The following is a 27,062-nucleotide window of genomic DNA, read 5'->3' on the forward strand; positions in this document are numbered from 1 at the left end:
ATCCATCGACCCACCCACCACCACCATCCACCCACACCCCCACCCCACCACCACCCACCCACAACCATCGCCCATCCACACACCCACCCACCACCATCCATCCACTCACCCACCACCACCATCCACCCACACCCCCACCCACCATCCACCCACACACCCACCCACCACCATCCACCCACACACCCACCCACCACCATCCACCTACCCACCCACCACCACCACCATCCACCCACCCGCCCACCCACCACCACCATCCACCCACCACCACCCACAATCATCATCCACACACCCACCCACATCATCATCCACACACCCACCACCACCATCCACACACCCACCACTACCATCCACCCACCCACAATCATCATCCATCCACACACCCACCCACCACCACCACCCACCACCACCATCCACCCACACCCCCCACCACCATCCACCCACCCACCAATCATCATCCACACACCCACCACCACCACCACCCACCACCACCACCCACCCACAATCATCACCCACACACCCACCCAACCACCACCACCCACCCACAACATCATCACACACCCACCCACCACCACCACCACCATCCCCACACCCACCCACCACCACCACCATCCATCACCCCACACCACCCACACCCTCCACCCCCCCCACACCCCACCACCACCCCACCACCACCCCCCACCCACCACCCACCCACCCCCCCACCCCACCCACCCACCCACCACCACCCACCCACCACCCCCCACCCACCAACCACCACCCACCACCCCACCACCACCACCCCCACCCACCACCACCCACCCCACCACCCACACACCACCCACCCACCCACCACCACCCACCCCACCCACCACCACCACCCACCACCACCCACCACCACCCACCCACCCACCACACCACCACCCACCCCCACCACCACCACCACCACCACCCACCCACCCACCACCACCACCACCCACACCAACCCACCCACCACCACCCCACCACCACACCACCCACACCACCCAACCACCACCACCACCCACCCCCACCACACCCACCCACCACCACCACCACCACCCACCCACCACCACCACCACCACCACCCACCCCACCCCACCCACCACCACCACCACCACACACCCACCACCACCACCACCACCACCACCCCACCCACCACCACCACCACCACCACCCACCACCCACCACCACCCCACCCACCACCACCACCAACCCACCCACCACCACACCACCACCACCACCCCCACCCCACCACCACCACCACCACCACCCACCACCACCACCACCACCACCCCCACCCCACCACCACACCACCCACCCACCACCACCACCACCACCCACCCACCACCACCACCACCACCACCCACCCCACCCACCACCCACCACCACCACCACCCACCACCCACCACCACCACCCCCACCACCACCACCACCCCACCCACCACCACCAACCACCACCACCCACCACCACCACCACCACCACCACCACCACCACCCACACCACCACCACCACCACCACCCCACCCACCACCACCAACACCACCACCCCACCACCACCACCACACCACCACCCACCACCACCACCACCACCCACCCACCACCACCACCACCAACCCACCCACCACCACCACCACCACCCACCACCACCACCCACCACCCTACCTAATTAACATATATTAACATAGTCCACTCCCATCTCATTTGCAACCGCTCCGCCCATGCCCTTATATGGGAAACTCAATTCCCCACTACTCATAAGCAACGGCGTCGCACCATCCCCTCTCCCCCTTTGCTTGTGTGCACTGGGGATTGTGAGACGAGTACGGCGGAGGTCCTCTATGGCCGAGAGCGGGCGTTCGCCCGATGGCGAGATTCGCAAACTGAGGAAGAAGCTGCGGCAGATTGAAAACCTCGAACATCTGCCGCGAACGCTCACGGAGGAGGAGGCGATTAAAGTAAAAAAATTTCATACTTTGACAAAAAAAATGTTAATGTTGTTATTTTAATAGGGCGGCAAAATCCCGTTTTTAGATTTGGTAACACGCATGCGTCGCTGTGCGTGTGTGTGTCGTGCGTCTCGGGACGTGATTGGCTGGAGTCGGCCAGAGTGGGTGACGCCCACTCTGATTTACACTTACGCCACGCCCTGCCGTGCGAGTCGTAGCCAATGGGGAGGCGGGATCGAGGACGCGCTGTCGATGTGCACTGGGAAGTTGAAACGCGAGCCTTGTTTGCAACGTGTCTCGTCCATTAATTCTAGATTTGAAGCTTTCGTGACTGCAAGGATTCATATTGTTAGGGTTTTTTCGGTAAAGTCACGTAGGTAAAAAATTACAATTTTACTTTATTAATTAAAATTTTTTCACCTACGTGACTTTACCGAAAAAAAAACTAAGAATGTGTCTCGTACAGCCGGGGCCACACGCTCTCTCCACAGCTGGATGAATCTTCCCCTCGTGTGACTGTCACTCCACATTGAACGCTGCTCCGCATTGGCAGCACGCGTTTCGTGTTGAACAGCCCTTGTGTCAACCCACTGCTGGACGACGGGACTCATCCCCTATGCCGTTGCGGGTCGCGAGGGGGGGAGGTGGGGTGTTTTTTGTTGTATTTGACCATACTTCACCAATCTGGTCAGCGCCGATTATAATAGTGAATGCGGGAAAGCGCAACAATTGGTGCGGCCGCACTGCCCTCTGATGGTCGCCACGTACCCGCCACAGTGTATCTTACAGCTGACGAGTGCGTGAGCGACCGCCCATCCATCAAAGTAGTGTCCAGGCTGAGCCCTGCTTAGCTTTGGATACTTGTCTATGAGCTGGTAATAAGCCACGGGCTACAAATAATATATGGGGGGATGGGTTTGGGGGGGGGGGTAGATCGCGTGAATCTCAATGTGTCGTTGAACCCGCCACCACCCGACACAGCTAATTAAAAAGTGTGCCGAACTTGGCCCTTCCCCCCCCTCTCCAACCATTATATAAACGGAGTGGTAGCTCTTGCAATCTCTCATTTACTTGATACGGCTGTCGTGGCTGTGACGGTACCACCTGAAGACGGAAGCTTGTGTTGCCTCCGAAACGTCGTGATTTTTATTTTACTTTTATTAATTTTAATGTTTTACCTACGTGACTTTACCGAAAAAAACCTAAGAATATGAATATAATTAGTAAAGGGTTGTCACGTAAACAGAACGTGGCCAATTCGTTACTGGTACAGCCACACCGGAGTGTCGGAGAGCAAATCCACAACATTTACAATCTGAGTATGAAGTTGCGCCAGTAATTGCAGCAAGCATCATCAGGCGGACAGCCAGATTAATCCGTGGCTTAATAGTCATAATGCTTTGCCATTTGATGTTTACACAATGCCCATATACGTGCACCATTGTCGATGCACGACCTTGCCCATTCGTAACTTAGTGGCGAGATGTTAACTGCCTCGCCTGGTGTGCAGGACGTCGTGGGTTCGATCCCGACCCTTGACGCCTGCTGTATATTTCGATTTAAAGCTTTCGTGACTGCAGGGATTCATCTTCTTGGTTCTTTCGGTAAAGTCACGTAGAAGGGAAATAAAAAAAAACAATTATATTATTTTATCATGTTTTATTTTTATTATTTCCCTTCTACGTGACTTTACCGAAAGAACCAAGAAGATGAAGCCTGCTGTATATTTGAAGTTTGCGTGTCTCTCTCGCCGTGGTCGCGTTGATTTTTCTCCAGGTCCTCCGTTTTTTTCCCCTCAACATTTAGAACCAACGTGCCTTTGGAGTACTTGGCTGCTATACATTTCCACGTGATAAGCCACTTCGTTGAGCTGCCATTTGTGGCCAGGTCGCGTCTGCAACAACAAAAAAGAACTATAGCTCAGTGGGCCTTACCGGGTAAAACATAAATAAATGTGTTTTACCTTGACAGAGTACAGTTATTAGATTGTTTTCATTTGTCTTGCTGGAACCATGTTTCTATTGAGTAGCCAGGTCACGATCGAAAACGGGCATTCATTGTCGACTGGGTTTTTACCTGTGCCAAAATAAACCAAGGCAATTTTTGTTACTAAACTTTAAATGCCGGGTGTAACTGTCGCATCGCAGAACCTCAAAGAGGTGGCGGCGACTTGGCGGAGGGCTTCATCTAGCAGTGGATAGCCCGATTTAAGCCTTTCCTCTCTACGTAGTTTCGCAAACACGTAGTCACTTCATTAATGCCGCTACCCGATTTGCGTCGCCTCAACCCCCACACTCACGTCGCTGAAGGCATCGTCCGTCCTTTTAAAATCCTTTATATTAAGTTCGCTTGCTTGCTTGCTTACGACCGTGCAAATCTTTCGGTCGTTTTTTAACCCACTTCCCGTGATCCAATCGAGCTGACATTTTCCACACAGACTCGTTGTGCGAGACAATTAATGTTCGTGAAAAAAAATTGCCAAAATGTTACACTTTTTAGGCAAAAAAAAATATTTTACATTTATTCAAATAGAACTCATTCATGGCTTTGGCTGAACGTCAGAGTGTAGGAGCCCAGAGCGTGACACCTCCACAGGCCGTGGCGGAGTAGCGCAGTTGGTAGTGCCCTCGCTTCCCATGCCAAAGGTCGTGGGATCGATCTCCGCGTCCTCCACAGGCGAATATATTTTTAAATCCTTTATATTAAGTTCGCTTGCTTGCTTAGGACCGTGCAAATCTTTCGCTCGTTTTTTAACCCACTTCCCGTGATCCAATCGAGCTGACATTTTCCACACAGACTCGTTGTGTGTGACAATTAATGTTCGTGAACATTTTTTTCCAAAATTTTACACTGTTTAGGGAAAACAAATTAAATATTTAATTACCAATTGCTTAATACTGGCAGACAATCATCTGACCCATAAGTGGCAGCCATCTCAAGCCAGAGGACGAGAAGACTCTAGCCGCCATGCATACAAAGGATTTATAGTGAAAAACTTTGTTTTTACGGGTTAATTTGTTCAGTTATCCTGTCGTCTCTCAGCCTTCGCCTCCACCATCTAACCTCGTAAATATCTTTGATTGACGTTTCAATATTCAACGTCACACCTTTCAGGAACGCATCTCCCCCGACGTAAGCCGGGGTCTAACTGTATTGTGGTGTGAGTGGGTGAGAAGGCTCGTGAAGGACGCTACTGGGGAGTTGGAGGCAGTCGGTCGTCCTCCAGCAACAACGGAGGACAGAGGAGCGATGCTCGCAACCATGAGCGGAGCCGGCAGGCGGCTAAAATGCAGCAAGTTGGCACAGGAGGGGTACAGCTGGTGCATCTGCCAGTCTTCTCAGTTGGTCAACCCATAGCACCTGAGTCTGCCCCGTGACCTGCTGCCAGCGAGCCTTCGAAATATGAAAAATAATAGGTTCTACCCTTTCTAGCAATAAAACAGGTGTTAAGATGTTCAAACACCAAATAGAAACCTTTTGCAAGGAATAAAGTCTCCATTAACCACACGTACTTGTGGTGAACATGCAAATGATCATGTTCTGATAATATATAGAGCATTGTCTTTGAAACTGATTGGCCTACACCAGAGACAGCATTCTTCATGGTTTAGTCTCACTAGTGTCAGACCAGAGAACGCCAAAAGGCAAACAGAGCCTTCGACACTTCACGTGGCCTCAAAGTACACCTGGCCTGGCACAGGTGCCCTCGGGATGTCGCTGCCACTTAAACTAAACATTTTTATTTTACCAGGTAAGGCCCACTGAGCTATGTAGCTCTTTTTCAGAAGCTGCCCAGCCACAACTGATAGCTCAACGAAGTGGCTTATCATACGCAAATTTCTAGCAGCCTAATGCTCTAAATGCATATTTCCAAATGCGGAGGGAAAACCGGGGCACCTAGTGGCGAACGGCGACCGTTGTTGTCGCATATCGTAGCGCCGACTGTTCAATCGCACGCAGGTGACCCAGAAATGCGAGCTGCGGCGGAGGTTGGCGGGGTTGCTGAGGGCTCTCGCGGAGCGGGAGGGGGACCCGGAGCCCCCCGCGCCGGCGACATCGACGACAACGCCCCTCGTCGCCGCGCCTGATCCGGCGACAGCGACGACAACTCCCCTCGTCGCCGCGCCTAATCCGGCGACAGCGACGACAACTCCCCTCGTCGCCGCGCCTGATCCGGCGACAGCGACGACAACGCCCCTCGTCGCCGCGCCTGATCCGGCGACAGCGACGACAACGCCCCCCGACGCCGAGCCTACGCCTCGGCACGACGGAGGCGACGGCATGAAGCGAACGTGAGACCGAGACGCGCAACAGCTCGGTCGTTACCAAGGAATTTACGTGCTTATGAAGGAGGGCTGTGGCCCAAAACGTCACGGATTACATTTTTTATTTTTGTTTTCCTTTTAAGGCAGTTTGGTTGGTGAGTGTGTCGAGTTTTGCGCCACTGCCAACGCAGTGTCTCCACATTGTTTGGGTATTACTATTGTTGTTATTATTACGATTATTTGCGCAGGAAAGCCTCGCTAAAGTTTCCAGACTTTTTCAGGAGGGTCCTGCCATGTTTTCGCAAAGGGCGGCTGATGTTTCTGTGTTTAGTCCCAATTGAATTATTTGCAGGTCATGTTTTCAGCATTGGGATGGTTTCTTGCCAATCCCAGTTTCTTTTGCTGGAGAATTTGGAGCAAACCCAGGCCGAAACGATGGGAGAATATACAAACTCTGTACAGACAAGGCACTCAAGTCAGGAATCGAACCCAGTTACATCTTGCTTTGAGGCACAAGTGTTACCACTGTGCCGCCTTGCCGTCCAAAACGATAAACAGACTTGCAGACAAACACCGATACACTGAGAGACAGACAGGCAGGCAGGAATGCAGTTGGACAAGTGAATAGACATTGCCAGACAGGCCTAAAGAGAGACAGACAGAGAGAACATACAAACTCCACGCAGATAGTCGGAAGTCGAACCCAGGACGTCGTCGTGAGGTGCGAATGTTACTGCTGCGCTGCCACCTTGCCGATGATCGGATGACGAGCGTCGTTGTTGCAATGGTTTACGTAGCGTGGTGTAATCGGCGAGTAAGCGGTCAGTCGGCCTCATCGTCATCATCACCAGCTGACCGTGTGGCTCAGGAGGACTCGATTCTGTGCCACGATATAGTTTCACTCGATTTGTATAAAATATTTTTTGACAATAGATAGATAGATAGATCGTTTATTGTCATTGTCACCAGTACAACGAAATTTAAAATGCTCACCAGTCAGGGCCTCATTCATAAATTTAAATTAAATAAAACAAGAAAATAAAAATAAAATGAAATGAAAGATAATCAATTTATACTATATATAAAAACAGCCCAAGTATACCCACATACCCACATAAGGTTACATTTTGTCATTGCACATCTCTATTTCACAGTCAATTGTAAACGCTATTACTTAATAATTAATTAGCATTATTGAGTGTGGTGATCGCTGTAGGATAAAAGCTCTGTTTGAATCTGTTTGTCCTTGTTTTGACTGATCTGAATCGTCTGCCTGATGGCAACAGCTCAAACAGTGAGTGTCCAGGGTGAGAAGAGTCCTTTATAATGTTCTGTGCTTTTTTGATGCAACGTGAACTGTGTAGTGCTTCCAGTGTGGGGAGATGGCAGCCGGCGATCTTTTGGGCTGTGTTGATGACCCTCTGGAGCGCTTTCCTCTGAGCCACTGTGCAGCTGGTGTACCATACACAGATGCAGTATGTAAGAATGCTCTCGATGGAGGCTCGGTAGAAGGACACCAGCAGTTTCTGTGTGATGTTATTATTCCTGAGAATTCTCAGGAAGTAAAGTCTCTGCTGGGCCTTTTTCAGAAGCTCAGTGCTGTTGGCGCTCCAGGTCAGGCCCTCCCCAATGTGGACTCCCAGGAAGCAGAAGTCTGCCACCCTCTCCACACAGTCCCCGCTGATGATTAGTGGTGGAGTGTCCGTTTTCTTTCTCCTGTAGTCTATTATGAGCTCCTTGGTCTTTGCGGTGTTAAGGAGCAGGTTGTTGCCCCTGCAGTATGCTGTCAGCCGCTCCACCTCGTCCCTGTAGGCAGACTCATCCCCCCCAGAGATGAGCCCCACAACTGTGGTGTCATCAGCAAACTTCACAATGGTGTTGCTATGGTGAACGGCGGCACAGTCATGTGTGTAGAGGGAGTAGAGCAGTAGAGCAATCGATAGGATGGATAAAGAAATGCATCCATCCTTTGAAAGAAAACTCGCATCCTACTCACAAACAGCGAAAAGGTTTGTTGTCGACTGCATGCGTTTATGATGTAGAGAATAGCTTGTAAGGAGAAACGAGCTACGGATGGCTGAACGGGCGACCGTAATCGCTGTGACTTGTCAGCGTTGACGGTGGTGAGCGTGCGCTGTCGCGACATCGTCACCCGGCCGCTGCGATAGCGGTGAGCGCGCGCCGTCGTGACGCCATGTTACCGCAGCGCGGTGGAGAACTTCACTGTTGTGCCTCCCGTTTTTGTCACGGCAGAAGCGGGACGCGGGGCTCTGCTCACGTTGCCCCAGAGACCGCGTGTGCGCCCGCGAAGCAGCCTAAGCAGGAGGCGCGGAGCGAGGGGACGCCAGAGAAAACACGCGCCGGACAAACAGGTGCGTGCGTGCGTGCGCATTTGGCGTCCGCCGCGACGGAGCGGCAGCCGGAGGTGCTGTTCGAGATTGGAAGTGCGCGGGCCTTCTAGCCCCGGCCGGTTTAGCTCAAGCGACACGCGCTTGCTCGCTTGTGTCCGTCAGCGAAAGAAGCGGGGACGCGTCCGACGGCGATGACGGCGCCGGCGGTGGTGTCGGCGGCGGCGAAGAAGGAGGTGGAGCCGGTGGCCCCGGCGGGGCTGCGGCGGCTGCGGGAGCGCTGGGGGAACGCGCGCTTCGCCGTGACGCCGCTGGTGGGCCACAGCGACCTCGTCACCGCCGTCGCCTTCCACGGATCGTACATCGTCTCCGGCAGGCAAGGACACGCGAGCTCTCGCGAGAGAGAGAAAGAGGGGGGGGGGGGGGGGGGGGGGGTACTCCTCTCCCTCGTGCGGAGAGAGAGACGGACAACATTTTTATTTTAATAGGAGCCCAGTTTTATTTATTTACCGAATGCTTTTACACAGAGTACCAGATACACAAGGGAATACATTCATAACTTCATCAATTAAATGCATATGTATGTCAATGTTACGTGAGTGGATGTCAACCCACGTCCACTCACATAACACCGACATACATATATATACATACATATATGTATGTCGAAGTTATGTATTTTACAGAGTACAAAGCATGAGGCAGGCAGGGCAGTTACAGAAACTCCGCGGACCTCAGTCCCGAACTTTGTGCTCCTGAGTTTAACGACGGGGAGGTGGGGGGGGGGAAGAGTGGGCTCGCCATTCCACCGATCGGGGACCACGAGTGGGCTGTGTGTATTTTAATATGAGGAGGGGACGGTGAGGGGAAACAGAACTTTAAAAAGAAAGTGTAGGGAGCAGGGGGGAAGGAGGGGGTGCCGGGAGGAGTGGGGAAGGGGCGGGGGAATGGTCAAAGGAGAGGGAGGAGCACTTAGGCAGGAATAAATTACACACGCACATTGCTGAACTTATCAACTTATCATTGTCCCTAAGAGCGGTGATGGACTCAAGCCCATCCCCGGAGGAAGGAACTAAAACTAAACTATTTGAAACCAAACTATTTTTTCAATTTTATCAGGTAAGGCCCCACTGAGCGACGTAGCTCTTCTTCAGAAGTGACCTGGCCACAAATGATAGCTCAACGAAGTGTGCTCATCATCATCTAGAAAGTTATTGCAGCCAAATCCTCTAAATGTACGTTTCTAAATGTGGAGGGAAAAGCTGGAGTACTCAGAAAAATCCATGCAACCACGGAGAGAGAGACACGCAAACTCCATATATACAGGCGCATACCAGGCGAGGGAGTTAACATCTAGCCACCGCGATACTGGGCCGGCACAGCTCAGTAATTTGGGGGTAATTTTTCGATTGGACCGTGATGCCTAGCACACAATGGGCTGCTTGTTTGAAATAACGCCACAGGATCTTCAACGAACCACTGTGAAGCAGACGGTGCGTAGTATTTTACGCTTAATCCACCAGCAGTAATAACCAGGGCAGCCACTGCAATCGTACCGCGAACCTCTGAAAATAGAGGTACCTCTGGGCCCTGTCACTTCCCTGTGCATATTTCACGATGGCATTTTTGTATTGTACGAGCATTTGTTCGTGTGCTCTGTGCCGTGTTGTTGCGACGTCGCCTGCAGCCGCGATACGACGGTGAAGCTGTGGCACGCCGCGACGGGCACGGAGGAAGCCAACCTCGGCGGGCACACAGGCAGCGTCACCTGCGTGGCCATCGCCCCAGCCGCCACCGCCACCGCCATCGGTAAAAATTTACCTTCGCTGAACTACGGCCTTTGCTAAACTGGGGTCGTTACTGAACCAGAGCAATCGCTAAATCGGAGTGTGTGTCATTGCCGTGTGTTCAGGGAAGGCTCTTGATTGCGCGGACGATGAGGATTTCTTGGCGAGTGGATCCAGTGACTGCACAGTGAAGATCTGGTCTCTGCGCACAGGTAAAGAGAGCGATCGCTGGGTGCCGAGTCACCCTGTGCCGCACAGGGACAGCTGCCGCTGGAGGGTGCCCTTTGAGACGTTAGAAATATAGATGCAATGTGTGTCGATCGTCGCATGCGAAGCGCTTTGAGACACAGGGTGCTCTATAAAAACAAGCGATCGTTGTCGTCGTGGGTGACGCGGCCGCAAAACGGTCGCTCCTTCGCTGCGCCCGTTGTAGAGGTTCGCGGTTGAGACCCAGCGGTCGTCCTGGTTAACGCCGCGGGTGCATTCGCCGTAAAACACCACACGCCGTTTGCTTCATGGCGGACGTTAGAGATCTCATGATGTCTTTCGCAAGGGTAGGCCACTGTGTCGCCGGCGTCACGGTCCAAATTTGACAAAATTTGAAATAGTAATAATAAAATAATCATAAAAATTACACAACTGAGATTACACACAGCAATCGTGGCCCCCTACTGGCAGACCTCGGAGCTTGGACAATCGTTGGCACCGGTTTCTGGCCACCTTGCAGCCTGTCTCTGTTTCCTGCCATAATCAGCTAGATGCACCCAAATGGCCCCCTCTCTTTAGTAACCGACGTTCTGATTATGATTATTATTCTTGTTACATCTGTGTGTGAGGAGCGGTTGTGTAGCGGTTGGTGTGCGCTGCGGTATGAACCCGGCGACCCGAATTTTGATTCCCGCTCGTGGTCAACACTCGTGACGATTATCTGAAACGGTTCTGGGCCTCCCCAAGGTGCGGTGTAGTAAACATCGCCACTGGGGAGACAAAGGGCGGTGGTGCTGACCACCTACCCCCTCGTGCGCCGTGCCGGCCTTCATAAGTGCTACTCGCTAACAGCACTTGCCCCAACAGTCTGTTAAAGGCTATACGGGGATCTTTGTTGTGTGTGTGTGATGTTTTCGCTAACAGCCCTTGCCCCAGCAGTCTGTTAAAGGCTATACGCGGGATCTTTGTTGTGTGTGTGTGAGATTCTCGCTAACAGCCATTGCCCCAGCAGTCTGTTAAAGGCTATATGGGGGATCTTTGTTGTGTGTGTGTGTGAGTTATTGCTAACAGCCCTTGCCCCAGCAGTCTGTTAAAGGCTATACGGGGGATCTTTGTTGTGTGTGTGTGAGCGAGATTCTCGCTAACAGCCCTTGCCCCAGCAGTCTGTTAAAGGCTATACGGGGGATCTTTGTTGTGTGTGTGTGTGAGGTTCTGGCTAACAGCCCTTGCCCCAGCAGTCTGTTAAAGGCTATATGGGGGATCTTTGTTGTGTGTGTGTGTGTGTGAGGTTCTGACTAACAGCCCTTGCCCCAGCAGTCTGTTAAAGGCTATACGGGGGATCTTTGTTGTGTGTGTGTGTGTGTGAGGTTCTGGCTAACAGCCCTTGCCCCAGCAGTCTGTTAAAGGCTATACGGGGGATCTTTGTTGCGTGTGTGTGAGGTTCTGGCTAACAGTCCTTGCCCCAGCAGTCTGTTAAAGGCTATACGGGGGATCTTTGTTGTGTGTGTGTGTGAGGTTCTGGCTAACAGCCCTTGCCCCAGCAGTCTGTTAAAGGCTATACGGGGGATCTTTGTTGTGTGTGTGTGAGGTTCTCGCTAACAGCCCTTGCCCCAGCAGTCTGTTAAAGGCTATGCGGGGGATCTTTGTTGTGTGTGTGTGTGAGATTCTCGCCAACAGCCCTTGCCCCAGCAGTCTGTTAAAGGCTATACGGGGGATTTTTGTTGTGTGTGTGTGTGTGAGGTTCTGGCTAACAGCCTTTGCCCCAGCAGTCTGTTAAAGGCTATACGTGGGGGACTCTGTCTGTGTGTGCTCAGGGCAGGAGGTGCGGAGCGTCTACACCTACAGCCCCGTTTCGGCGATCGCGTTCCTCCCCGAGCCGGGACTCCTCCTCTCCGCGTCCGGTGATTCGCGGGAGCACCATCACACACACGCACGCACGCACACGCGTACGTACACACACGCATACACACGGATTATTTTTTCCCCCTCCAAATTGGAGTCCGGTACAGAGTACAAAACCGCGACGCAGAAAGGGGGGGTACAGAAACTCCGCGGAGCTTAGTCCCACCGCGCACACCGACGTTCAAGATCCCGTGACGTCACTCAAAAAGAGTAGGCCGTCCGTCGTGTGCCCCGCGACACGCTTTAAATTCTCTAAATGTTGAAAAATGACTCAATGCCAAGTCGCTCGGTGGGTATCACGCACAGCAGCAGCAGCAGCAGCAACATCATCGCCCCCCCCCCCGCTCCTCCACTGTGAATCTACCGCAGAATGTGTCTGTGAAATATAGCTGCGCCTCTGTGATAGCCTTGTCCTATGAGAATGGTACGGAAATAAATGTTGTAGTAAATTATGATTAACTGTTAATGTAGCCCTCTCGTGGCTATCAGACCTCGACATTGGCATTTATGCTGCTGAGCGTATTGTCTGTGTGTGTGCGTTTCTGTGTGTGTGTGTCTGTGTTTGGGGAGCGGTAGTGGAGCGTTTAGCGCGACGCGCTACGGCGACCCGAGTTCAATTCCCGCTCACGGCCAACAACAACGACGATTTTCAGAAACGGTCCTGGGCCGACCCTAGGTTGACTCAGCCTCAAATGAGTACCTACTGTGGTGTGCAAACATCGCCACTCGGGCGTGGTGCTGGCCACCCACCCCCCCCCCCATGTGCTGTGCTGGCCTTCATCAGTGCTCACTAACAGCATTTGTCCCAAAAGTCTGTTAAGGCAATATGGGGGATCTTTGTCTGTGTGTGTGTGTGCCGGGGATGGGGAGACGGAGGGAAGCTGGACATGTGGGACCTCACGACGGGCGCCAGCGTGCAGTCGTTTCGTGCTCATGAAGACGCCATCACCTGCCTGCAGGTGAGAGCACACCTGTGCTCGTGTCTGTGTGTGTGTGCCCATGCGAATGTGTGCCTGCCTGTGTATGTATGTACGTTGAACTTCTTTTGCACCGTGCGTAGCCAACCATGCTAATTGGAGGTACGGGGGAAGGACAACAAACTTAACACAAAAAGCAGTTCTAAAGAAATTAGTTTTGAAAGTGCACTAGCTTATATACCCGGCGTTGCCCGGGCCAAAAAATATATCAAAACTACTCTTAAAAATCTAACAGCAGTGCGTACTGACTGTGGTGGTACCTGCTATGATTACAGCAGTGAATGCTGACTCTAGCAGTATTTATCGACTCTATAGCACAAAGTACTCACCTGACAGAGTGGCGTTGTGAGGCCTAGTCCCGTGCAGAGCCTCCGGCCTCGCCTAGATTGTCCAGCCGGCCGAGGTGGCACCTTGGCAGGCTGGGCTGCTATCCGTGACCCCCCCCTCCCAGCCACGATCTCCCCGGCCGCTCTGCAGTAATATCTACGGCCTATAGTGGTAGCATCTAGCGACTGTATATATTAGTAACTGCACGCATCGGGGGGTGGGGGGGGGACATCACACTGAAGATTTAAGCTCAGTGTTTAGTGTATTTTTAAAGCATTTTTTACGCGAAAGAAAATGTCCCCCTCACTCCCACGGAAGGCGTGCGACTTGGCATGGGCCATCCCCCCCACCAAAGGCGCGTGAGTTGGTATGGTCGTGCACCCGTCATGAACAAATAAATTAAGAAATAGCGCAAAAAAATCGCACTAAATCGCTAAATAAACTAATTTCAAGTTGACGGATGTGAAAAAGGAATAGCGCTTGCTCACGGCTGGGCTTACGGCGTGGTACCCGGCTACTTTTATTTATTCAACGTAAACCCCACCGTTGGAGAGCCAAATCCTTCGCAATCGCGCGAACACACACAAAGCCACAAACCGACAAGCAGACGATGTTTTACTTATATATAGAAAGATAGCTCCATTGGCTTCCTAATATGAGAAGGAAGAGCAGTCCAGACGGCCGCAGAAGCGCATCTGAAAGCGCGCGATGTATTTGTTAGATGCCAAGCCAAAAGCGGCTGCGAGGATGACCGCCGTTTGCATGGTGATTTATGCAAGGCGTTGTGGTTTATTTGTGGCAAGCACTTTGTGTGTGATGAGTGTGACCGTGTAATGTATTCATTCAGCAAGGGGAAGCCAATGCAGCTTGGCCAGGACCTGTCACGTGTGTGTCCACATGTGTCTTTGTGTCTGACGCAAGAGGGAAGTGTTAACACGGCCGTTATCTCTCCCCGTCTCTCTCCCACGCTCTCTCTCCCCGCGTCTGTCTCTCCTCTTCCTCTCTCTCCCCCAAATTCTCCTCCTAACTCTTTCTTTCTCTATTTTTGTAATCTCTCTTCCTCACTTTCTCCTCCGCTTTCTCCCCAACCTGCTCCTCTCTTTCCCCTCTCTCCTCTTCTTCACTCCTCCCACTTCACGTTTGCTCTCTCTCTATCCGCTACCCCTATATCTCCCCGTATACCTATCTCTGCATCTCCCCATCTTCCTGTCACCCTGGCTCTCTCCCCATCTATCTCTCTCTCTCTACACATCTCCCCGGCTCCCTGTCTCTGTCCACGCTTGTTGCCTTCCATGCCTCTTTCTCTCTCTCCATCTTCCCATCTTTCTCCTCCCATCTCCCTGTCTCCCTGCCTATCTCCATGTTTCTCTCCTTCCCTGCCACTTTCTCGCTCTCCCCATCTCTCTCTCCCCGTCTCCTCATCCCTCTCCATGCATTTCTTCTTCCCTGCCTATTTCTCTCCATCCCCATCTCCCCATTTCTCTCTGTCTCTCTCCCCATCTCTACCTTCCGATCTCTTCCTCCACCTCGGGCTCTCCCTCTGTCTCTCTATCTCTCTCTCGTCTCTCGCTTGCTCCTCCCCTTCCGCCCTCGGCGCAAGCTGCACGGCTCGCTGGCGTGCACGGGTGGCCGGGATGGCCAGGTGCGCGTGTGGGAGCTGCGCCCGGGCCCCCGCCTGCACCTGCTCTTCTGCACGGAGGGCGAGGAGTGGAGCGCCGACGGGCGCCGCCGTGGCGCGTCCCCCCTGCGCTGCCTCCTGGCGGGGCCGCGACCCCACGGCCGCCTCCTCTACTCCGCCGACGAAGGCGCCAGCATCCGGGTCCTCGACTGGCGGACGGGTGAGGGTCGCGGCAGGGGTCGGGGTCGCGGTCAGTGTCACGAGGTCGCGGTGAGGGTCGCGATCGGGGTCACGGTCAAGGTCGGAGTCTTGGTGAGGGTCGGGGCACGGTCAGTGTCCCAGTCGGGGTCATGGACGGGGTCAGGGTCCCGCTCGGGCAGGACTGTGGCTCGGTAAGTCACATCTAACGGCGTTAGTCGCCCATCCCCTTGTACATAAGAGATGCTCTCCGTGGTGTGTGTGTGTACGTATGTAGAACTTCTTCCGCACCGTAAGTAGCCAACCGTGTTAATCGGAGGTGCGGTACATTTGTTGATCCAGGTCTCTCTTGCAAATGAGACTCATCCTGGTCCCTTGAGTTCTTAACCTTGTTACGCAAAATCAACTTGAAACCCTCCCTTATCGCCCTTCCCCTCCACCCCCCTCCCTATCAGGCTCCATATTGCGGAAGCTGCCCAACCACAACAGCGACTGCGGCTTCACCGACTGCCTGTCCATGGCAAGCGATGGCGGCGATGGCGGCACTCGCCTGATGCTGTCCGCGGGCTACGACATTGACCGAGGTCACGGCTACATCAACGGTGAGCGGTGGGGCAGAGGTCGCAAACGGGTTTTGATTCCTTACCCGTACCCGTTTCCCGGCCGCACCAGGGTCGCAAACGGGTACCCATACCCGGCCGTACCCGTACCCGGCCGGGCACGGGTATGGTACGGGTATCGGGTACCTGATTGCGACCTCTGGGATGAAGCCATGTTGCAGGCGCGGGTGGGTTGATTCTAGGAACTTGAATTGTGAGAAGAGACAAGACGTTGGGAAATGAGTGACAAACAGTTACTCACCAGTGACTCACGGCCTACCCGTACCCGGCCGCACCAGGGTCGCAAACGGGTACCCGTACCCGTACCCAGCCGGGTACGGGTAGCCGGGTATCGGGTAGGGTACGGGTATCGGGTACCCGGTTGCGACCTCTGCACCTGAGCAGCCACTGCTCCCGCCACCGTGGCGCCTGGTGTGCAGGAAGTCGTTGGTTCGATCCCGACCCTAATGCCTGCGGTATGTTTGGAGTTTACGTGTCTCTCTCTCTCTCCTTCGTAGTCGAGTCGATTTTTCTCCGGGTCCTCCGGTTTTTCCCTCATTTCGAATTAACCGCACGCGTTTGCAGTATTTGGCTGCTGTAGATGTCCACGCGATAAGCCACTTAGTTGAGCTATCATTTGTGATGGCCAGGTCGCTTCTAAAAACAAGCGATATAGCTCAGTGGCCCTTACCTGATAAAATAAAAAAACAGTTCTAGTTTCTATTTAAAGCTTTCGTGACTGCAGGGATTCATCTTCTTGGTTCTTTCGGTTGTGGCCGAAACGTCGTGAGAATTATTTTATTATGTTTTATTTTTATTATTTTATTATTTCAATTCTACGTGACTTTACCGAAAGATCCAAGAAGATGAGTTCTAGTTTCGTGTCTCCGTCCTCTCGCCCGTTGCCCCTCCCCTGCCCCCCCCCCCCCCCCCCGTGCATTCAGTGCGGCTGCTCGCGGAGGGCGGGGAGCCGTACGTAGCGACGCTGGGGGGTGAGGCGACCCCCCGCCTGCTCTGCGTCGCCACCACCTGCACCCCCAGCGGCCTGCAGCGCTGGGGCACGGGGGGGCGGAGCCTCCTCCTGTGGGAGGAGCTCCCGCACGGGGGCGGAGCCAACAGCCACCACCGCGAAAACGGGTACGCGGGCAGACGTCACTGGCACACGTGAGGTTACTCGTCACTCACGCACGGGTACGTGTCACTCATCTCTCAAGGCCACCACCTGTGACGATTATCTGAACCGGTCCTGGGCCTCCCCTAAGTCGACTCGGCCTCAAATGAGTATCCGGTGCGGTGTGTAAACATCGCCACTGGTGCCGCCCACCCACTCTCTCGTGTGCCGTGCTGGCCTGCATAGGTGCTCGCCACAGCACTTACCCCGACAGTCTGTTGAGGCTATGAGGGGGAGCCTTGTCTTTGTCTGTGTTTGGGGAGCGGTAGTGCAGTGGTTAGCACGCCGCGCTACAAACCCGGCCACCCGAGTTCGATTCCCGCTCACGGTCATGAACGCCAGTGACGATTATCGTGCTAATCGCACGTCCGATTAGCACGGTTGGCTATGTACCGTTCAAAAGAAGTTTAACATGTATATATACATCTTAACCGGTCCTGGGCCTCCACTAGGTCGACTCAGCCTCAGTCTATTAAGGCTACACGGGGGAGCCTATATCTTTGTCCGTGCATGCGTGCAGACATGTTGTGGCCTCGAGCTTCCGGCGCGAGTTTGAGCGAGACGAAGAAGTCTGGAGCGACGACGAGAGCTCGGCCTCCGACAGCTCGCTCGGTGAGTGCAGCGGAGAAACACAATCTTTATTTATGCTGGAGGAGGAATCCGATGAGCCTGTGAAGCTCTTTTCCACAGATGTCCAGAAGGGGCGCGAGGTAAGAACGTTACGACGCCAAACAATACAAAAACACGATAGGAGTACAAGAAAGAGCGAACAGGTCACCTAAACACATCCAAATTAAACGAAGCCATCCCCATCCTACCAGGCAAAGCCCACCGATGCATTCACTTATTTTTCAGAAGCGACCTGGCCACAAATGATCGTTCAGCAAAGTGGCTTATCACGTGGAAATCTATAGCAACCAAATATCACTCGCACCACCCAGAGCCGCACCACCCAGAGTCGCACCACCCAGAGCCGCACCACCCAGTGCCGCACCACCCAGAGCCGCACCACCCAGAGCCACACCACCCAGAGCCGCACCACCCAGAGCCGCACCACCCAGAGTCTCACCAGCCAGAGCCGCACCACCCAGAGCCACACCACCCAGAGCCGCACCACCCAGAGCCGCACCACCCAGAGCCGCACCACCCAGAGCCACACCACCCAGAGCCCCACCACCCAGAGCCACACCACCCAGAGCCACACCACCCAGAGCCACATGACCCAGAGCCGCACCACCCAGAGTCTCACCACCCAGAGCCGCACCACCCAGAGCCACACCACCCAGAGCCGCACCACCCAGAGCCACACCAACCACCAGAGCCCCACCACCCAGAGCCCCACCACCCAGAGCCACACCACCCAGAGCCACATGACCCAGAGCCGCACCACCCAGAGCCCCACCACCCAGAGCCGCACCACCCAGAGCCACACGACCCAGAGCCGCACCACCCAGAGCCACACCACCCAGAGCCGCACCACCCAGAGCCACATGACCCAGAGCCGCACCACCCAGAGCCGCACCACCCAGAGCCACATGACCCAGAGCCGCATGACCCAGAGCCGCACCACCCAGAGCACCACCACCCAGAGCCACACCACCCAGAGCCACATGACCCAGAGCCGCACCACCCAGAGCCGCACCACCCAGAGCCACATGACCCAGAGCCGCACCACCCAGAGCCGCACCACCCAGAGCCACACCACCCAGAGCCGCACCACCCAGAGCCACACCACCCAGAGTCACATGACCCAGAGCCACACCACCCAGAGTCTCACCACCCAGAGCCGCAACCACCCAGAGCCACATGACCCAGAGCCACATGACCCAGAGCACACCACCCAGAGCCACACCACCCAGAGCCGCACCACCCAGAGCCACACCACCCAGAGCCGCACCACCCAGAGCCGCACCACCCAGAGCCACATGACCCAGAGCCGCACCACCCAGAGCCGCACCACCCAGAGCCACACCACCCAGAGCCGCACTACCCAGAGCCGCACCACCCAGAGCCGCACCACCCAGAGCCGCACCACCCAGAGCCACACCACCCAGAGCCGCATGACCCAGAGCCACACCACCCAGAGCCACACCACCCAGAGCCGCACCACCCAGAGCCGCACCACCCAGAGCCACACCACCCAGAGCCGCACCACCCAGAGCCGCACCACCCAGAGCCACACCACCCAGAGCCGCACCACCCAGAGCCGCACCACCCAGAGCCGCACCACCCAGAGCCGCATGACCCAGAGCCGCATGACCCAGAGCCGCACTACCCAGAGCCGCACTACCCAGAGCCACACCACCCAGAGCCACACCACCCAGAGCCGCACCACCCAGAGCCACACCACCCAGAGCCGCACCACCCAGAGCCACACCACCCAGAGCCGCACCACCCAGAGCCGCACTACCCAGAGCCGCACCACGCAGAGCCACACCACCCAGAGCCGCACCACCCAGAGCCACACCACCCAGAGCCGCACCACCCAGAGCCACACCACCCAGAGCCGCACCACCCAGAGCCACACCACCCAGAGCCGCACCACCCAGAGCCACACCACCCAGAGCCGCACCACCCAGAGCCACACCACCCAGAGCCACACCACCCAGAGCCGCACCACCCAGAGCCGCACCACCCAGAGCCGCACCACCCAGAGCCGCACCACCCAGAGCCACACCACCCAGAGTCGCACCACCCAGAGCCGCACCACCCAGAGCCACACCACCCAGAGCCGCACCACCCAGAGCCACACCACCCAGAGCCGCACCACCCAGAGCCGCACCACCCAGAGCCACACCACCCAGAGTCTCACCAGCCAGAGCCGCACCACCCAGAGTCACGCCACCCAGAGTCACACCACCCAGAGCCACACCACCCAGAGTCTCACCACCCAGAGTCTCACCACCCAGAGTCACACCACCCAGAGTCACACCACCCAGAGCCTCACCACCCAGAGCCGCACCACCCAGAGCCACACCACCCAGAGCCCCACCACCCAGAGCCACACCACCCAGAGCCACACCACCCAGAGCCACATGACCCAGAGCCGCACCACCCAGAGTCTCACCACCCAGAGCCGCACCACCCAGAGCCACACCACCCAGAGCCGCACCACCCAGAGCCACACCACCCAGAGCCCCACCACCCAGAGCCCCACCACCCAGAGCCACACCACCCAGAGCCACATGACCCAGAGCCGCACCACCCAGAGTCTCACCACCCAGAGCCGCACCACCCAGAGCCACACGACCCAGAGCCGCACCACCCAGAGCCACACCACCCAGAGCCGCACCACCCAGAGCCACATGACCCAGAGCCGCACCACCCAGAGCCGCACCACCCAGAGCCACATGACCCAGAGCCGCATGACCCAGAGCCGCACCACCCAGAGCCCCACCACCCAGAGCCACACCACCCAGAGCCACATGACCCAGAGCCGCACCACCCAGAGCCGCACCACCCAGAGCCACATGACCCAGAGCCGCACCACCCAGAGCCGCACCACCCAGAGCCACACCACCCAGAGCCGCACCACCCAGAGCCACACCACCCAGAGTCACATGACCCAGAGCCACACCACCCAGAGTCTCACCACCCAGAGCCGCACCACCCAGAGCCACATGACCCAGAGCCACATGACCCAGAGCCACACCACCCAGAGCCACACCACCCAGAGCCTCACCACCCAGAGCCACACCACCCAGAGCCGCACCACCCAGAGCCGCACCACCCAGAGCCACATGACCCAGAGCCGCACCACCCAGAGCCGCACCACCCAGAGCCACACCACCCAGAGCCGCACCACCCAGAGCCGCACCACCCAGAGCCGCACCACCCAGAGCCGCACCACCAGAGCCACCACCACCCAGAGCGCATGACCCAGAGCCACACCACCCAGAGCCACACCACCCAGAGCCGCACCACCCAGAGCCGCACCACCCAGAGCCGCACCACCCAGAGCCACACCACCCAGAGCCGCACCACCCAGAGCCACACCACCCAGAGCCACACCACCCAGAGCCCGCACCACCCAGAGCCGCACCACCCAGAGCCGCACCACCCAGAGCCGACCATGACCCAGAGCCGCATGACCCAGAGCCGCACTACCCAGAGCCGCACTACCCAGAGCCCACACACCCAGAGCCACACCACCCAGAGCCGCACCACCCAGAGCCACACCACCCAGAGCCGCACCACCAGAGCCACACCACCCAGAGCCGCACCACCCAGAGCCGCACTACCAGAGCCGCACCACGCAGAGCCACACCTACCCCAGAGCCGCACCACCCAGAGCCACACCACCCAGAGCCGCACCACCCAGAGCCACACCACCCAGAGCCGCACCACCCAGAGCCACACCACCCAGAGCCGCACCACCCAGAGCCACACCACCCAGAGCCGCACCACCAGACCACACCCCAGAGCCAGCACCACCCAGAGCCGCACCACCCAGAGCCGCACCACCCAGAGCCGACCACCCAGAGCCACCACCCAGAGCCACACCACCCAGAGTCGCACCACCCAGAGCCGCACCACCCAGAGCCACACCACCCAGAGCCGCACCACCCAGAGCCACACCACCCAGAGCCGCACCACCCAGAGCCGCACCACCAGAGCCACACCACCCAGAGTCTCACCAGCCAGAGCCGCACCACCCAGAGTCACGCCACCCAGAGTCCACACCACCCAGAGCCACACCACCCAGAGTCTCACCACCCAGAGTCTCACCACCCAGAGTCACACCACCCAGAGTCACACCACCCAGAGCCTCACCACCCAGAGCCACACCACCCAGAGCCACACCACCCAGAGCCGCACCACCCAGAGCCGCACCACCCAGAGCCACACCACCCAGAGCCGCACCACCCAGAGCCACACCACCCAGAGCCGCACCACCCAGAGCCACACCACCCAGAGCTGCACCACCCAGAGCCGCACCACCCAGAGCCGCACCACCCAGAGCCGCATGACCCAGAGCCACACCACCCAGAGCCTCACCACCCAGAGCCACACCACCCAGAGCCGCACCACCCAGAGCCGCACCACCCAGAGCCGCACCACCCAGAGCCGCACCACCCAGAGCCGCACCACCCAGAGCCACACCACCCAGAGCTGCACCACCCAGAGCCGCACCACCCCAGAGCCACACCACCCAGAGCTGCACCACCCAGAGCCGCACCACCCAGAGCCGCACCACCCAGAGCTGCACCACCCAGAGCCGCACCACCCAGAGCCGCACCACCCAGAGCTGCAACCACCCAGAGCCGCACCACCCAGAGCCACACCACCCAGAGCCGCACCACCCAGAGCCGAACCACCCAGAGCCGCACCACCCAGAGCCGCCCACCCAGAGCCGCCACCACCCAGAGCCACCACCACCCAGAGCCACATGACCCAGAGCCGCACCACCCAGAGCCGCACCACCCAGAGCCGCACCACCCAGAGCCGCACCACCCAGAGCCACACCACCAGAGCCACACCACCCAGAGCCTCACCACCCAGAGCCGCACCACCCAGAGCCGCACCATCCAGAGCCGCACCACCAGAGCCGCACCACCCAGAGCCGCACCACCCAGAGCCGCACCACCAGAGCCGCACCACCCAGAGCCGCACCACCCAGAGCCGCACCCACCCAGAGCGCACCACCCAGAGCCGCACCACCCAGAGCCGCACCACTCAGAGCGCACCACCCAGAGCCGCACCACCAGAGCCGCACCACCCAGAGCCGCACCACCCAGAGCCGCACCACCCAGAGCCGCACCACTCAGAGCCGCACCACCCAGAGCCGCACCACTCAGAGCCGCACCACGCAGAGCCGCACCACTCAGAGCCGCACCACCCAGAGCCGCACCACCCAGAGCCGCACCACCCAGAGCCGCACCACCCAGAGCCGCACCACCCAGAGCCGCACCACCCAGAGCCGCACCACCCAGAGCCGCACCACCCAGAGCCGCACCACCCAGAGCCGCACCACCCAGAGCCGCACCACCCAGAGCCGCACCACCCAGAGCCGCACCACCCAGAGCCGCACCACCCAGAGCCGCACCACCCAGAGCCGCACCACCCAGAGCCGCACCACCCAGAGCCGCACCACCCAGAGCCGCACCACCCAGAGCCGCACCACCCAGAGCCGCACCACCCAGAGCCGCACCACCAGAGCCGCACCACCCAGAGCCGCACCACCCAGAGCCGCACCACCCAGAGCCGCACCACCCAGAGCCGCACCACCCAGAGCCGCACCACCCAGAGCCGCACCACCAGAGCCGCACCACCAGAGCCGCACCACCCAGAGCCGCACCACCCAGAGCCGCACCACCCAGAGCCGCACCACCCAGAGCCGCATGACCCAGAGGGCCGCGGCTGTTGGCCCTTCTTGTGATCGATCAACCGATCGACCGAACATTATCAATGTGAATCTTTAAATGAGTATCATTGGTACTTGTGTTTTTGGGACTGTCTTCGTCATCATGCAGTTGACCAAGAACATTTTGACAACTGCCGGATGGTTTAACACGTAGGCCTTCGCGACCAATATCACCCATAATATACGGGATTTTTTTTGGGTTAGATCGCGTTAATATCAATGTGTCGTTTAACCCGCCACCACCCGAAACAGCCAATTAGTAAGGTTTGTCATGTAAGCGTAACGTACTCTTAGGTTTTTTCGGTAAAGTCACGTAGGTAAAAATAAAAAATACAAATAATAAGTCTCCGTCATCAGGTGGAACCGTCACAGCTAGATTTACTGTATCAAGTGATTTTATTTCTATTATTATTTCTATAATTTTTATTATTTATTTTTATTTTTTACCTACGTGACTTTACCGAAAAAACCTAAGAGTATGAATCCTTGCAGTCACGAAAGCTTCAAATCTAGAATAAACAGAACGTGCCAATTCGTTACTAGTACAGCCACACCGGTATGTTGGAGAGCAAATCCACAACATTTACAATCTGAGTACGACGTTTCGCCAGTAATTACAACCGGTATCCCGTATTATGCCTGATGGTGATGATGATGCTGCTGGCTGTAACCATCGGCGAGACATGTGCTCTCGAGTTGTTTGGTGTGTGCGGGTCGCTGTCCCTACTGCAACAGCAACACCGGCGGTGCTGCTGAAGTGGTAATACGTCATGCCACATCCGAGATCTTCACACCAGTCCAAAACTTTTCATTTCGCCACTGACATCACTGCCTCCGAGCTGCGGCGGAGCGCCGTGACCGTAGCCTGCGTTGTATTTTCTTCACGATGAGACCTCCACTCATATTCGCCACCGCACCACGCCTTTTCTACGGGAGGTCGTGGGTTCGATCCTGACCCTGACGCTGTATATTTGGAGTCTGCGTCTTTATCTCATCACCGCAGTGGCTTGAAGATGTTAACTACCTCGCCTGGTATACAGTGAGGTCGTGGGTTCGATCCCGACCCCAGACACCTGCTGCTGTATATTTGGAGTCTGCTCTCTCTCTCCCCGTGGCCACGTGGATTTTTCTCCCGGGTCCTCCGGTTTTCCCCTCCACACTTAGAATGAACATCACGTGTTTATGTATTTGGCTGCCGTACATTTCCACGTGATGAGCCACTTCGTTGAGCTATCATTTGTAATAGCCAGGTCGCTTCTGAAAAAGAGCAATATAGCTCAGTGGGCATTAACCTAGTAAAATAAAAATAGTTTAGTTTGGACTTCACATTCTAAATCAGTCTGGTGTTTTCAACACAGCCATTAAGAACCCCCCGAGACAGATAGAGAGACACATCCAGACTTGGCCTTGGTATTTTGAAACCAGGATCTTGATGGCGCTTTCTCAGTATCTGTGGCATGGCCATTTTCAATCCCCTGAGAGACAGAGATACCAATATAGTTAATCTCTCCAGTGTGTCTGACACAGCCATTGTAAACCTCCTCCCCCTCCCCCCCGCCCGTCGTTTTCCATCATCCAGGCTCAAGTTCCAGGGCTTCGAGCAGCGAAGACGACACGGAGCCTGTGAACGGGAGGAGGAGGACCTGGTGCAGCGTCATGTGATCGCAGCCCAGGGGGGCACCGGCCACACGGGGAACGGTGGCTCGCGCGTCCTTTCCACAACCACTGCCGGCCCAGTTCTGGCCCGGGCTCCGTGATCGACTCTGCTTCTCCATCACCTCTTTGCTACACCGACAACCGAGCCGTGCCGTGCCGTGGCCAGCCCTGGTGCGGCTCAGGAGGCGCCAGGGCGGTTTTTCCACTGCGCGAGCCGAGCCGAGCCCGCCCCGGCTTGGCCCCGAGCGGGTTTCAGACGTCTGGTGACGCCAGCGTAGCACGGTTTGGCTCTGGGCTACTACCCGTTGCCGTGAGAGTGCCACGCTGGCTCAGCTGGGCTGTTGCCACTTGGCAACCGGGCCCGTGCTGGCCTGCTGTCAGACTGGTTCCGGCCCAGGCAGAGCACTAGGACACGAAGTCAGTTCCCATGATTTGTGAGCCAGGGGGCACACCATCCACCCTGCCCTTTGTAGCTACAGAGAGAGAGAGAGAGAGGCGGGGGGAGGGGCTCGGGAAGCAATCTTAAAAGGGCTGCTTTTACTAAATTTCAGAGTAGACTGATGAGTTGATGGGTTACGGAACGGTTTGCCCACCATGGGTTACCCATTCAGGAATTGACTCCGTTTAAAAATAAATAGATATATAGTACCTTTTTCTCCGCCTTTATCTCGATTGTTGCCATCGTCGTCGTCACGAGACGAGCACGCGTTTCACTTTGGACCTCTGGCACCGACGTGAGGTCCAAGTCGGAGGGTGCCCCCCCCCACCCTCTGCCCCCCCCACCCTCTGCCCCCCCCCACCCTCTGCCCCCTCCCCCACCCTCTGCCCCCCCCCCCACCCCCCGCTCCCATCTCTGGCGGCGGGCCTGACTCCGCACCCTCCGATTAGCACGGTTGGCTACGCGCGGCGCGAAAAGAAGTTCGGGGCGGACACGTACGTAGAAATTCCACGTTCCTTTGGCAGAGACTGTTCCTCCAAAAACACGGTCTCACGGTTGACATCCTATCGAGGTGGCTGCTCATTTTCTTGACGCTGGAGGGAGAATAACGATGGATGTTCCGAGTCAACCCGTGACCGGGACTTGACCGCGATTGTGAGTCGAACGCTGCGCTTTACCGTGGCATCTTCTGGCCTGGTTCGATAGGACTGACAACACTAATTATCGCAATAATATTACACTGCGTCGTTCGTTATGCCACGCGCGCGCCTTGTCGGACTCGTGTCAGTGCTTCACGTCTTATCTCGGCAGGTGGTCACCGTCGGAATGCGAGGCGACGATCCGGAACCGATCCGGAACCGCTCCGGGGGTGTTCTGGGAAGGCCCCCCCCTGCGGCCCCCCCCTGCGGCCCCCCCCCTGTGGCCCCCCCCCTGCGGCCCCAGGGGGGGGTTAGACCCCAGGGGGGGTATAGGCCCCAGAGGATGGTTAGGCCTCAGAGGGGAGGTTAGGCTCCAGAGGGGGGGTTGTTAGGCCCCAGGCTTTGATTCCGCGGAAGGAGAAATCGCGGCGCTTTCTCTAATTGCGTGCCGCTTTACTCCGAAGCAGTGCGGGTGATTTTTTTTTCCGCCACGGACTTTCAGCAGTCGCCTTCCGCGTAGTCGGATCCCACACTCGGCCCGTGTGCGAAAGCGATCGGTCGAGAGTGGGCGCAGCGTAGGGGTTCATCTTGTCTCTGCCGATTGGGAAATCGTCGACGTAAAT

The 27,062-nt window shown here is 56.7% G+C and overlaps 2 protein-coding genes across 3 annotated transcripts in view; one reads left to right on the forward strand and one right to left on the reverse strand.

Moving 5' to 3' along the window:
- The window catches only part of LOC133352428 (zinc finger protein 362-like), a 138,110-nt gene that overhangs the window by 98,884 nt on the left and 12,164 nt on the right, over positions 1-27,062 (reverse strand). The window lies entirely within an intron of this gene.
- On the forward strand, positions 1,792-26,153 carry LOC133352423 (probable serine/threonine-protein kinase PkwA). Of its 2 annotated transcripts, none has more exons than XM_061568052.1 (13): positions 1,792-1,952; positions 5,904-6,235; positions 8,462-8,580; positions 8,722-8,932; positions 10,244-10,365; positions 10,469-10,555; positions 12,365-12,451; positions 13,323-13,411; positions 15,357-15,594; positions 16,028-16,174; positions 17,116-17,308; positions 17,863-17,954; positions 25,286-26,153. In XM_061568052.1, exons 1-13 carry the CDS (start codon positions 1,836-1,838, stop codon positions 25,366-25,368), a joined length of 1,917 nt encoding a protein of 638 aa, XP_061424036.1. In that variant the 5' UTR covers positions 1,792-1,835; the 3' UTR covers positions 25,369-26,153. The 2 variants fall into 2 exon arrangements, with proteins under 2 accessions (XP_061424036.1, XP_061424038.1); XM_061568054.1 differs by having other exon boundaries at positions 15,399-15,594.

Source organism: Lethenteron reissneri, chromosome 40 (assembly GCF_015708825.2).
Source record: "Lethenteron reissneri isolate LAM-NWPU_2019-01 chromosome 40, ASM1570882v1, whole genome shotgun sequence".
Taxonomy (NCBI): Eukaryota; Metazoa; Chordata; class Hyperoartia; order Petromyzontiformes; family Petromyzontidae; genus Lethenteron; species Lethenteron reissneri.

Coding starts and splice junctions, on each gene's coding strand:
- LOC133352423 (XM_061568052.1), top strand. CDS start 1,836: ATGGCCGAGAGCGGGCGTTCGCCCGATGGCGAGATTCGCAAACTGAGG. Junction 6,236..8,461: donor GGCGACGGCATGAAGCGAAC/GTGAGACCGAGA, acceptor TTGTCACGGCAG/AAGCGGGACGCGGGGCTCTG. Junction 8,581..8,721: donor AACACGCGCCGGACAAACAG/GTGCGTGCGTGC, acceptor TGTGTCCGTCAG/CGAAAGAAGCGGGGACGCGT.